This window comes from Podarcis gaigeae (assembly GCF_964106915.1).
Source record: "Podarcis gaigeae genome assembly, chromosome: 11".
NCBI lineage: Eukaryota > Metazoa > Chordata > Lepidosauria > Squamata > Lacertidae > Podarcis > Podarcis gaigeae.
This window is the reverse complement of record NC_139687.1, coordinates 40,053,332-40,066,925: the sequence shown is the minus strand read 5'-3', so window position 1 is coordinate 40,066,925 and position 13,594 is coordinate 40,053,332. Positions and strand designations below refer to the sequence as shown.

The 13,594-nt window shown below is 39.7% G+C and overlaps 1 protein-coding gene across 8 annotated transcripts in view; it reads left to right on the top strand.

The window, feature by feature from the left end:
- The window catches only part of KIF2A (kinesin family member 2A), a 47,584-nt gene that overhangs the window by 10,911 nt on the left and 23,079 nt on the right, over positions 1-13,594 (top strand). For 6 of the 8 annotated variants that reach the window (XM_083703523.1, XM_083703521.1, XM_083703526.1 and 3 more), the window contains 6 exons: positions 5,904-5,998; positions 7,490-7,606; positions 8,230-8,284; positions 9,477-9,599; positions 10,879-10,979; positions 12,252-12,347. In XM_083703523.1, coding sequence (XP_083559649.1) covers positions 5,904-5,998; positions 7,490-7,606; positions 8,230-8,284; positions 9,477-9,599; positions 10,879-10,979; positions 12,252-12,347 — 587 coding nt within the window. Of the gene's footprint in view, positions 1-5,903; positions 5,999-7,489; positions 7,607-8,229; positions 8,285-9,476; positions 9,600-10,878; positions 10,980-12,251; positions 12,348-13,594 lie in introns of those variants that run through there. The other 2 variants (XM_083703525.1, XM_083703522.1) reach the window with 1 other exon arrangement.

Sequence of the window (13,594 nt, the reverse complement as noted above, 5' to 3'; positions counted from 1 at the left end):
GTGTGCATCATTTTATACTTACTTTACTTTATACTTACTTTACAAGCTCATTTGCCATTTTATTGCCCATTCTATTTACCAATTTGGAGAGTTCCTCTTGGATCTCCATGCTGTCTACTTGAGTTTTCACCTTCCTGAATAAATTGATGTCATCTACAGACTTGACTATTTCACTGTCTACCTCAGCTCTAGATGATTTATGAACCAATTATGAACCAAATACAGATCCTTAGGGACACTCCGGTACTTGCTTGCTTTCATTTGCAGAAGTTTCCATTTATTCCTACCCACAGTACCAGAATCAGGTATTAAAACTTCATCAGTGGGAATTTGAACTCTCTGTACATGCCACTAAATCAAACCATGGCTTAGTGCAAATAAGGAAATGTGTGGATTCTTGTTGTGAAGCTCATGACCTCTGTGCTCCTCCCCCAGTCCTGTTGCTGTCATGCCACCAAGGATTAAACCATAATTTGGTGCTGCTCTAGGAACCTGCTTGTTTGTGCCAGGCTGTAGTTTGTCTTCATGTTACATACAAACCTGGTCAGTGTATACTATAACCATCTCAAGGTGGAAAGCATGATTTTTCTTCAAGGGTTGTCACTCATTCATGCAGTTGCAGCTGTGTTTCTGGAAAGTAGTATTGGGAATGGTGTTAGTCTACCCTGTCCTATTTGTTGCATGCATTGCTACTACTGAGGGTACCATAGAACATCCTGTCTTTCGTAGATTTAAACAATTCTGCAAGTCTTTTGCCATTGACTCTTCTCTACTTGTGATTTCATAACTGCATTGCCAATGTGATGGTTGGTAGGGCTAGTTGACCAGGATGCTGATGCATTGGTCAAGTTTATTAATAGAAACTTAATTTTGTATCAAATTGCATATGGATTCCATAAGTGATGAAAACTAGTACAAGGTGCCAGATAGCCAGGACAGTTAAGTGACCAAGACTGCTTTTGAAATAGACAGTGTAGGGATTGATGTAGGAAATGTCCCTTTGTTCTGTGCCTCTTGGTGGCCTTTGGCATGGTATCTTGCTATTTTGTAGGGCAACCCATGGAAGTTGATGAGAGTGTTCTCCTAGATTGCTCTTTTTTGACACAACATTTCTGAATTATCAGGTTGGGGGATGGTTTATCAGATCCCAAGGAATTAATCTCTCTGTGTCACAAGGTACACCTTAATCCCCTCTGCTGTTGGAACCGTTGAGGGATATTGTTTGAAGGTTGAAAGTGAGATACTATCAACATGCTGAGGACACACACTGCTTTATTTTTTGTTGCATTAGTCTAGGTGGAATACTTTCTGGTTTTGTCCAGTCTAGCTACAGAAGATTTATTTTTGCTTATTGGGAATCCGTGGTACCTCGGGTTACAAACTTAATTTATTCTGGAGGTCTGTTCTTAACCCGAAACTGTTCTTAACCTGGGGCGCACTTTTGCTAATGCGGCCTCCTGCTGCTGCGCAATTTCTGTTCTCATCCTGGGGCAAAGTTCGCAACCCGGAGCAACTACTTCTGGATTAGTAAAGTTTGTAACCTGAAGCATTTCTAACCCAAAGTGTTTGTAACCCGAGGTACCACTGTAGTAATATGCTTCATATACTGTAACATGAGGACCTGAATTTATTTTGTTCTTCTGAAGAATCTGTTACATAGCTACTGTATCAAGTGGATTCATAATCATTTTCCTAATTGCTTTTAATTATATAAATAATATTTCAAATAGCAAACATCCTAAGATGTAGCTGATGTCGAAGCTTTTCTCAGGAGATTAATTTGACTCCTGCTCACTAGTATTTGAAATGGAATCTCATTCATATGTTTGGCAAACTTAGTGTGGCCCTAACTGATTGTTTATCATGTTCTTATAAAAATAATATATATATATATGTGAATTTAGAACAAAAAGCCCTTTAGAGCTAGGGCAGTCTATATCAGCAGGTAACAGAGATATATCCTCTCACAGATTGTCATTAGTTAACATATTCATTTATTTTCAAACATTTGTCAGTTCCTGAATTCTGTGAGTTCAGTTCTGTGAGTATTGTATAGTAGCCATAGAACTGCAGAAGACTTAACCTTGGGAGGTAGGCAGTTTCTTCATGTTATGAAGAAACATACTTTGGGGAATCTACCGTCTTCATGGTTGTGACACATCATATTTGAACAGGAACAGAAAACCATTATGGTTACCTCCTAGTCCAGGGGTCTGCAACCTTTAAGACAAAAAGAGCCACTTGGACCCGTTTCTGAAGAAAAAAAAACTGGGAGCCGCAAAACTCGTCATTAGAAAAATAACTTTTTTGTCACTTTTTTATTATTTCTTTGTTTGACCCCTCAGAATTACTCCTCCTCATAGAAATAAACATTAAATTAACAAGTTACCTTTTGTGTGTGTGTGTGTTCTTCACTCCCCTTCAAAACAGTGACCAGCGTACATGCCCCCTTTCAATGCAGTGACCAGCGTACATGCCCCTTACAATGTAGCGGGCGGGCAGGAAGGTGACGTCGGGACGGTGCGTGACTAACGCACACACCGCCCCCATGCGACGTCACAGCCAGTACAGCGCCCACCACAGTGGGGAGTGTCGGGGCGCACAATGCGCCTCCTCCCCTTGCTAGTATCCGCCCCAGAGCCGCGGCAAAGGTGTAAAAGAGCCACGTGCGGCTCCAGAGCCGCGGGTTGCAGACCCCTGTCCTAGTCTGACCAATACATCATAGGTTTATAAATTTTCACAAGATGAAGTGGAGAGGGGAAAGGTCAGACATAATTCCTGTAATCCAGCCAAGGAAAGTTGTGTGCAGAAGCAAGCTTACATGTGAACAACCAACATGGATGCAGGTATCCATTTGTATTCATATAGGCTCTTGTTCCAGTTGAACTGGCTACTTGTATATTTTTATGATTGTGGGAATGTACATCACAATCCAGAACAATTGCCTGTTGGGCAGGACTTGTATGCAACAAGAGGTAGATTGCGACCATAGTTCTGTGAAATTCCATTAGGTCAAGAAGTATGTATAGACAGAATGTTAGACAACACCATTCTTGTTTAGTTTTTAAGGTTCTGGTTCATTTTTAATTTTTCTGTCCCTACAGGTGTAAGTTTGTTCTTAGGGTTCTGTCCATACCCTTACCCCCCTCCGCCTCTGCTCCCCCAATTCTTAACCAGAAGTGGTTCCCATCAAATCCCCACACCATTCTTAAAAGTACATTGAGTTCCAAAAACAGTTCTGGTATTTGGAAAGTTGCTGCCACATGCATGGTATTTTTCTCTGGATGTCTTTAACCAGCTGTTCATTCTCAGATTCTTAAACTGCATTTTGAGCTCAGTTTGAATGAATGGTATCTTGGGCAGCAGATGAAATTTTGCAAAAGAAGAAGAAAAGTTTGTGTGAGAGTTTAGCATACACAGGTTATCTCAATGTCCTATTGGATTGTGTATGCCTCCACCTTTCCTTTTCTCTGGGCTATCAGGTTTGGCCAATCAGAAGCAATAACTGGGTATTTTCTGGGATCCATTTATTTCGCACATCTTCTTACCCTTGCTTCCAGGTAGGCAAATTTAGCTTTATAGCTATGGTATTCAGGGACACATCACATCTTTTTGGATGTGTTTGTTGCTTCTCTCATGGCAGAAATAATTATAATAGAACAAAATTGTCATTTTAATCTTAAAGCATGTGTCTTAAATCCTTTTTCTGTCCCTTCCATGCATTTTTGTATCCCAAACCAGGTCATTTGTCAGGAAAGAGATGCTCCCCACTCTCTAAGCACGGTGTTCTAAATCCTATCATTCTGTTAATTGGCAGAAGATAACTTCATCTCTGGCTAGAATTGATTTGAGCAGTTGAAGAAGCTGCATTAATTAGTTCCACTTTAGTACAGAAGAGCACAAGCCATTTTGTTCAATATATATACTCAGATGGATGCTGTTGAGAGAGAGGCAGGAAATGGAATTGAAACTGAGAAGAGAAAAGTAGGTCCCAAGATGTGTGGGGAAGCACTGAAGGAATGAGAGAACTGTGTACGTTGTGAATAGGCGATTAATAGGGTGTTGCCTTGATGTGCTGTGTCATCTAAAGGTTGGGTGTGATCAGTCAGTACCTGAAATAGGAAAGGGAAATAAATTGCTAACATTGTTTTTTGTATGCAAACTATGAAAATTATTCTGTAATAGAAACTGAATAGCAGAGTTTATTCTTTTAGTAAGGTTGAGCGATACATTTAGAAAGGTGCACACTACTGTGTGCAATCTGTTGTACATAGGCAAAATAATTATAAGATTATTAAGTACTGCTTTTTTTGAATTGTGGTTAAATACCCTGACACCTATGTTTTCTGAGTGATTAGGTGGTTCAGAATTTATTTATGTATCATTTAGTATCAAAAGAGAAATTTTATGACATGCCTCTCTAGATTTTCTCCTGTCTTTTTCAAACTTCAAACACTGAAAGCAGGACCAAGTGCTCAGGTGTGCTTGGGTAGGTTTGCAAATTGTCACCTGCTTGGTTGCCATTGGTGAGTAAGAACCTCCTTCAAACAAACAGGCAACAAAGCTTTTGTAAACTGGAAAAGTTGTTTTTCCTTCTCTCTTGTAGGTCATTAGTATCACATTGCAAATGATTAGCATAGGTATATGAAGGAGTTCCATGGGCTGCCCTTATGGGCAATGATCCAAAGGGAGGGAAACGTGTCTTCAGCCAGAGTGTTCTTTGTAGCTTCACAGCTGCAATTTCTATAACTCAAGCACCTTTAAAAACAGGTCAGCAGCTCACCTCATCACCTGTGGAAGTGTTACAGTGGTACCTTGATTCTTGAACGGCTTAGATGTTGAACAAATCGGCTCCCGAATGCCGCAAACCCGGAAGCAAGTGTTCCAGTTTGCAAACGTTTTTCGGAAGCTGAACGTCCGATACAGCTTCCACTTGAGTGCAGGAAGCTCCTGCAGCCAATTGGAAGCTGCGCCTTGGTTTTTGAGTGGTTTTGGGAGTTGAACAGACTCCTGGAACAGATTAAGTTCGCGAACCAAGGTACCACTGTACAACAACATGCAATTGTGCACCTTCCCTGATAATGCCCTGATAAATGGAACCTGCCAGGTCCCATCACTCGTCCCATCACAGCCAGTTGATGAAGACCTGGCTTTTTAACAAACCTTCAATTAATTGAGTTATTTTGCACTGGCAAAATATTTATTTTGTCCTGCTGGAATTGTTAAATCTGTTGGGTATTGTTATGGTACTATTTTAACTGTGTATGGGGACATTATGGTAGTTGCCTTGAGCCTCTTCAGAGAATAAGTCGGGATATAACTTTTAAAAATTAATCTTCACATAATTGTCTCTGGCATTGCTATGAAAACTCATTTATTGCACGTTTCTGTGCATATATTGGAGTATATGGGTGTTGTTCCAGAGTAGCCAATGTGGTACCCCCAGTATGTTATTGGACTTCAGTTTCCATCAGCCCCAACATGGTCAGTGGCCCAGGATGATGAAAGTCCAGCAACATCTCAAGGGCACCATGTTGCATACTCCTTCTGCAGCTTCTCATGTAAGTTGTGAGTGTCATTTGACATTCTGGGATTGATTGATAGCAGTGTTTGAGGAAAATAAAGGGGAATATAAGCCATATTGAAATATTTTTTTAAAAGTATTTTATTAGAAATGCAGTTCAGGCTGAAGGCCTGCATGCACTGACCAGGTAGTAAGTGTCACTGAAAATAATTGAATTATGGAGTGGACATGCGATTGCATGTCAGTGGTATAGAAATAAGTGTGATGCATTTTAAAAAAATAATGAATTCCTTTGCAAATGAAATCATAGAGATGGAATAAAGCTGTTTTGATGGAAATTCTATAAATTGTTGAAGGAGTACTTATACTTCCATTCCAGGCCGAATACATGAAGCTATGGTGACATCTTTAAATGAAGATAACGAAAGTGTTACTGTGGAGTGGATTGAAAATGGTGATACTAAAGGAAAAGAGGTACAATATAATCATATTGACTATAAAAAGTTATGTTTGTTCTCAGCTGATCTTGGTTCAAAATTGGCCTAATGTATAATATAATGGACCATAGGCATTCAGAATGAAATATAAAGCTCTGTGACTTTTTTTGAAGATGTACTGGTGAAGTGAAGGCCAACAGAATAGGCTGTATGATGACATATGAAAATAACTATTAAATGCTTGTTTCATATAGATCTGGTTCACACGTCACATTAAACCATAGTTAAATGTGAAAGTTCAGTGTGCTAGTGTACGCTGCTGAAATTACAAGCACTTTGTTCTTCCCTTGCTCATCCTGGCTCATCCTGGCCAACTATGAGTCTGGGTTCAGATATAATGACAAGCAAGACTATAGCTTGTTCTCCAGCAGGGTGGAGGCAGCAGGAGTGGGTGGGGAAAAAAGTGCCTATTATATAGTAGCTTCTCCCCCATTCAGCTGTGCTTTTTTCATGCAACACAAAGGAGAAATAGAGTTAAAATGCTGCCATCAGCATAAAACAGAAGTAGTATCTTGGTATATAAAACTAAACCAGTTGTTGCCATGGTTGCTTGAGACATGTGTCTACACAAATCTGAAACCTACTTTTCTATGTTCAGGGACCCACCCCTCTGGAACATGAAAAACTAATGTTTGGGGGGGGGGGGATCTCATCCCTCTGTGACCCTGACTGAGTTTTTCTGGAGAACAGGCTGCCTGTCTGTCTAAGAGAGCTAGCTCAGAAATTAGCACATTTCTTGGGAAACTGGAAGAAGGAGAAGACTGGAATGAGAGAAATTTTTACTCTTTCCTCTTTAAAATACAGGAAGGAGGAGGCTTCACCAGGCAAGGATTACTGAGTGTGGTGGGGATGCAAAGATGACTACCCAAAACTGAAAGTTCTAGGTATAAGGTTGAGCTTACCTTAGCAAGCGCCTCTCTGGGAATTGCACTGCTTTTAGAGGTCTCTGTCACATCGTCTTTTTTTTTTTTTTTTTTTTTTTTTTTTTTTTTAAAAAGCTAATAAGAGTGGAGTGGTACCTGGAAGGTACATAAATAAGACATGAATTAGCTTTTCTTTTTGGCAAAGGAGTTTGTGTGCTGAATTCTAGAGTGTGTTGCAGTACTGAGAAATTCAGGACTGTTATCAGTCAGTTGTTAAATGATATATGGCTGTCTTGATTGAATAAAAATGTTCCCAGGCCAGAGTATAGAAGGGTGGGATACTCCCTTTTCCATTTCAAAGGGTTCTAGTAGGAACTGCAGATTCACTTTGTGCTAAGTAATTAGACATTGCCACTAATCTTTCCAGGCAAAATAAGGACTTTTTACCCAATATAATGATGTGGAGGCTTCAAATGGAAGTGAGCTACTACTTTGTGGCAATGAAACCATGTGGCCTGTCTTGATTTTTGTGTGTGTGTGGTTTTTTTAATTAAAATGCAGGATTTATTTGTTTGCTTTGAACAATCTATCTTTCTCATATGCAGATTGACTTGGAGAGTATTTTTTCGCTTAACCCAGACCTTGCTCCTGAAGAAGATGATCCCAGCCCAGAGACCCCACCACCTCCAACACCTTCCGCTAAAGTGAACAAAATTGTGAAGGTTGGTAATATAGAATGCAATGTCATTTACTCTTGTTCAGTTTGCCTGTTGCTACACGATGTTCTTTATTTCAGAATTCTAGGTTTAGCTGTTCAATGGTTTTTATAGGCAGTGCACAGAGATGAATTCTTTATTGACCTTTGCCTTTCTTCATGCCAACAACACATTTTATATAGCACTGGTCTCCTCCATGGCCCAAGTTTTACCAGTGAGTGGGGCTGTTCACATGACATCAAGTGACCTATTTTACCCATGCAGTTTGAATCAAATTGTGCAGGCAAAGGCACAGTACTCTGACAATGAGTTGACCCCTTTTAGGCCCAACCATATCTTTACCTGCCTCACACCTGATTACCAATAGCTTAATATAATTTGCTATTTTACAGCTCATTTACGCAGTTTGAAAAGATTCATTTGCAGACAAGCTATATATCAATTGGAAATGTAGAGTAAGTTTGCTGTTTTTCTTGGGGAAGGGTGTAAAGGATTTCTGAGAATTTTGTTGACTTGCTGATCCTCCCTAATTGCTGAAGGGCTATGACTCAGCAGATTACTTAGTTTTAAAAAAGAAAAAAAAACCCTGAAAATTGGCTAACAAATTAATAGTGTCTGTCTTTCTCTAGAATCGAAGGACAGTGGTACCTGCTAAAGTTGAAGCTCCTACTAGAGACAACAGAGGTAAGTTAGCAAATGATTTATATCCCATTTGAAAATGCATAAAGTAAGGTGATAAATTCCACTTTAATTGTCCAGATCTAATAGCAAAACATTTTGTCTGTGCCTTACTTCCCTGTAAGCTCACTGCCTGGTAATTTTGTTTACATTTTACCTGCACTCAACCAGCTAGGATGTCCAGAAGTACAAAAGGAGCTACTTCTTTTGTTCTTGAGTTTATGCTATAGTTGGCCCGCTGTGAGAGTAAGGACCTTTCTTCTTTGTCTCTGAGTAATCTTGTAGTTGTATAGACAATTCCCGGACCACTCAGAACACATCAGCTACTGATAAGCAACCTGTCCTTCTAGTTGGCTGATAGAGGGAACTGCAGGAGAGAACTTAAGCATTTGTTATATTCCAGCCATTTGAGCATGACAGCAGAGGGGGTTGAGGGAGAGAGGGAGAAAACTGCCTGGGATGAAAATCTCCTTGTAGTTCATTCCTGTCCTGTTCTTTAACTTCCACACCAACCAGAGGATTTGGTAAATACTCCTCTGCTCCACTTCTTTGATTTATCAGTTCAGTAGCAGTATGAATATTTATACCTAAATAGGGTGTGGGACTCCTCCTACAATCTGCATGCATGTGTAATATCTGGGCTGATATACAGATAATAAGACCCAACTAGTTCCTCACAAAGGTTCATGGAACATGTGATTAACATACCACCAAGCCCTCTATTTTTTCCTCCCTGATGCAACTTGTTTTGAAATATAAAGGGAGAATTGCTTCAGTAGTTCTGCTGGCCTGGAAACAACATCAACCGATGTGTCATATTGAGGGATTAATTTCATCCCCCCCCCCCAGCAGTTGATAATAGTTCATGTATATTTGATTCTCATATTGGTTTGTCTCATAGCATAGTCACCTAAAGTACCAGTTTATATCCCAAAAAGAGTTTTATAAAGTTTTTCTTAATTATAAATTGTTTTGGTTTTACACATTATTCTGTTAATTAACTAATCGTTCTGTTTAGAAATTGGTGCAGTTCCTTCTTTTCTGTTTATGCTCACTCTCTTAGTAATATTTTGGTTTTACACATTATTCTGTTAATTAACTAATCGTTCTATTTAGAAATTGGTGCAGTTCCTTCTTTTTTGTTTATGCTCACTCTCTTAGTAATATTTTTGTGGTTTTTTTGTTTTTGTTTTTTCAGTGGTTGGTTCTGCACGTGCGCGGCCTACTCAGCTTCCTGAACAGTCTTCCTCTACACAACAGAATGGTAGTGTTTCAGATATATCTCCAGTTCAAGCTGCAAAAAAGGAATTTGGACCCCCTTGTATGTAAATCATGTATCAAGGATTCATTCATTTTAGGCATTACATGTACATTCTCTTGGGCAATTCTATAAATTCATAAGTAGTGATTTGTCTGCACAGTGTTATGCCTACTTAGAGAAATCACAATGTGATTGTTCTTCCATCGTCCTGTTGGTAACAGAGTATCTGCAGAATGTTAGTTCTTCTAAAATAATGGCCCATTATTGAAAATTGACCAGACCTTTTATTAGGTCAAACCAAGAGAATAACATGTATGTAAGTTGGTGCCTGCTGTGTGTTGTTACATTTCACTGTCCATATCCCTTAAACTGTGCCTGTAGAGAGAACTACACTGAGGTAGCAGGGAGGTTAACATTGACTACAACATCATTGGCTTACACAGTGTTTGACTTGGCATAGGGCAAGCATGTGACTTTCTTGCAGCTCTGCTGCTGTCAGCTTTATTACTCAGCCCACATCCTGGAGAAAACATGAAGGGGTAGAAAACAGGCTCAAACCAGCTATGGTACAACTGCAGTGACCATTCTTGTCAACCTGGGGTGAGGCAGGCAGGACAGCCCCTAAGCACGGTTGGACCTTGAAGTGACCCCACCCCTTGCCCACCCCCCACCCCATTCCAGCCCTGTTAACCCTCATCCAAGGATCCTTTAATATGCCTCCAATGCTTGTCATAAAGTTGTGGCAAAAACAGAAAACATAGAAACATAATAAGCAGCTAAAATATTGCTATGGTGAAGGCAGCTCCCCTTTCCAGTCTTTTCAATCTAATGACTAATGTATGTCCATAGTAAGGTAATTAATGAGTACTGTAAATGAGAGAGAATGGATGGGATGATGAAGTCATTGAGATTAAACTGGACCTCTTAACCTGTAGCCTGGGATTGGACAAGAAGGACGAACTTCTGTCTCTGGTTCACAGCAAAGTACTGCCCCAAGCAATCTGCCAGGATAGCTAGGCATTGGGGGACCAGCCAGATGGAACAGGAGCCACAGCATGGCTGAAAGGTAACCATACTGTGTTCCACTTAGCAATGCCAGCAAGACATCAGCAATATCTTCAACTGCCCCCACCTCACCTTGTATCAGCACAAAATGAGCTGTGTAAGTGAGGACCCAGGACTGTTCTGAAAGAAATCAAATTGCCGAAATTAAGCCCTGTTTATGCTGAACAGCTTAGGAAGTTCATTAATGTAAGCACTTCTCAGTTTCAGTGGTAAAATGATTTAAAATTTGAAGTAGTATGCATATAAAAGAAACTTGCTTTTCTTCCCCTTTAAGCACGTAGAAAATCAAATTGTGTGAAAGAAGTTGAAAAGTTGCAGGAAAAACGTGAGAAACGAAGACTACAACAGCAGGAACTTAGAGAGAAACGCGCTCAGGTTTGTTTTTATATTTTTGTTCACTTTCTAGTATTTATAATTTGTATTCTAGCAAGTTACTTCAACTAATGTTGAATTTCCTGGTTCATTAGCTACTGCTTCCTAAGATGGTGTAGGCAAATCATTACTGCATACTTGTTACGAGGATGCCATGTTTGAGAAAGTGAGGTTTAAGAAGTGTTACTTAAATAGCTCTGTAAGCATCTCAGTGAGTAGAAAGTGAACACGATGCTACAATCTTTATTTCAAAAAGTTGCTAATCTTAAGCAAATCCGTTAACATTAATGAGTCTTGTCACAAAGCAGGAGCTTTAGAAGAACCACTTGCATAATCCTGTTGGCAGCTTGCATGTTATGTCCCCATGTATTTTCACTCTTATTGACGTAATAAGAAATATTGGTACTCAAGCAACTTGATGTTGTACTGATGGTCCTAAGCTGCTGAAGATTTTGCTGTCCCTAGTTGTCAGAAATTAGCAGGGAACAAACTTTTTTGTTCCTTTTCATGAAAAAGAACTTAATACGCAGATTGTAATTTTAAAGCCTGCATGTGTGCTCTGATGCTGATGAAGGGTGGGAGTGGGTTTTCATGTTGGGAGCAGCTGAGCACCCGGAAACACCTTACCTTTGAAGTCAGTTGGACTGCCTTTATTCAGAAAAAGCTAGCTTATGTTAAAATGTGACATCCAGTTTGAGTCCTTTAAGGCGTCTTTGAATATTTTGCATCTAAGTAAATCAAGCAGAACATGAAAGGGTCTGGAGAACCCCCAGTGTGGTGCCCAGTTGGTGTGGGGAGAGGAGGGATTGGTCCCTTCTGGACAAGAAATGCTTGTGCTGATGGAATAATCAGAAGGGTGTAATGTTGAATCCCTCCCTTATATTTTTTGGAAGGAGAAGAAAATGTAGTTGATATATTTTGGGTGTTGTTGAGCTACAGAAGCACTTTTGAGTGCTCAACGTAATTAGCCAACTACAAATCCATATTAATTAGGAGCGGTTTTCAGTATCTTTGTCCAAATGATTCAGGTATACACGGAATCAATTATATTTTACATAGGAGGGTCTGGAAAAGAGAAGGAAGCTTATGCTTTGTTGCAAGATGAACTATTAGCAAGCATAATTCTTGCAATTCTTTAAAAAAAAATTGGGAAAATGTCACGAAACTGGCAAAAATGTTGTTAGATTGCAAACAAAAAGGTATCGTATCAGAAGATAATGTATGAGAAAGAACTATTCTATCTTACAAAGTTGACAGCTATTTTTCCCCTTTTAGGAAGTTGATGCTACAAATCCAAATTATGAAATTATGTGTATGATCAGAGATTTCAGGGGGAGTCTGGATTATAGACCACTGACAACTGCAGACGCAGTAAGTTTTGCTACAACTCTCACAGTGTGAGAATTTGGGAAAGTTTAAAAGAAATTGTAAATGACAGTATGGTACGGCCAAATATTAAATACCATATTTATTCGAGTCTAATGCACACCTTCTTTTTTTGCCAAATTAATCTGCAAAAAATTGGGTGCACCTTAAATTCTATGCAGTAGCACCTTAAAGACCAACTAAGTTAGTTCTTGGTATGAGCTTTCGTGTGCATGCACACTTCTTCAGATACCTTCAGATGCATGCACACGAAAGCTCATACTAAGAACTAACTTAGTTGGTCTTTAAGGTGCTACTGGAAGGAATTTTTTTGTTTTGACTATGGCAGACCAACACGGCTACCTATCTGTAACTTAAATTCTATGGTGCATTAGACTTGAGTAAAATACGCAGCTCACTGCTGGCAAGGTACGTGTGCGGCTGTTCACTCCTCAGTGGAGAGGTGGAACAGAGCCTGCACCCACTGCTGGCTAGTGGGCCCGCCTTGCCTGGCTCCTCTCCCTGCCAGACCTGCAGCCACCTCAAAATTTTCAGCCTGTCTGTTGTAAAGAGTACACTTTTTGCCTATGCACATTACATTCGCCAGCAAGTTCTTCTTTGCTTTCAAGGTTCTGAAAATTGAGGTGCGCATTACATTCGATGGCACATTAGACTTGAGTAAATACAGTATGTGGTGAGGCTTATATTGCAAGTGTTGTACTTCCACAAGCTCTGAATTGACAAAGATATGTGTGGGTGTCATATATTTTGGTGAGCTGGGAACTGGCAAATCTCAGTCATGGCAACCTGTAATCTCAGAGGCTCCTAAATGCACCTTTGAGATTACAGTAGTTATGGCTGGAGACTGTAAGATCTTAATTCTTTTTCTAAACCTGTTCCTGTTTGTGATAAAAGTGGCCCAGCATAATATCTGATCAAACCTTAGAATGAATTATTATGCAGATGGCTTGCATAACAAGTAATTCAAATAGCAACATGCAAACTTTTTATCACTTTTCAGGTGTTTTCCAAGTGGCCAGGAGAATCTGCCTAGACCACAATGATATTGAGCATAGTCCTGAAAAGCTGTAAGGAATATGTCCTGCAGTTTGAGCTTTTTGCTCTGTGGAGGGCTGAACCACATGTGTCTACAGTATTTTATTTCAAGGTCACATGTGAGGCTTATCTCAGTATAGATACTTTTGTAACAGAGTAAACTCATTGAAATTAATGAACCTGTTAGCCATCTATTA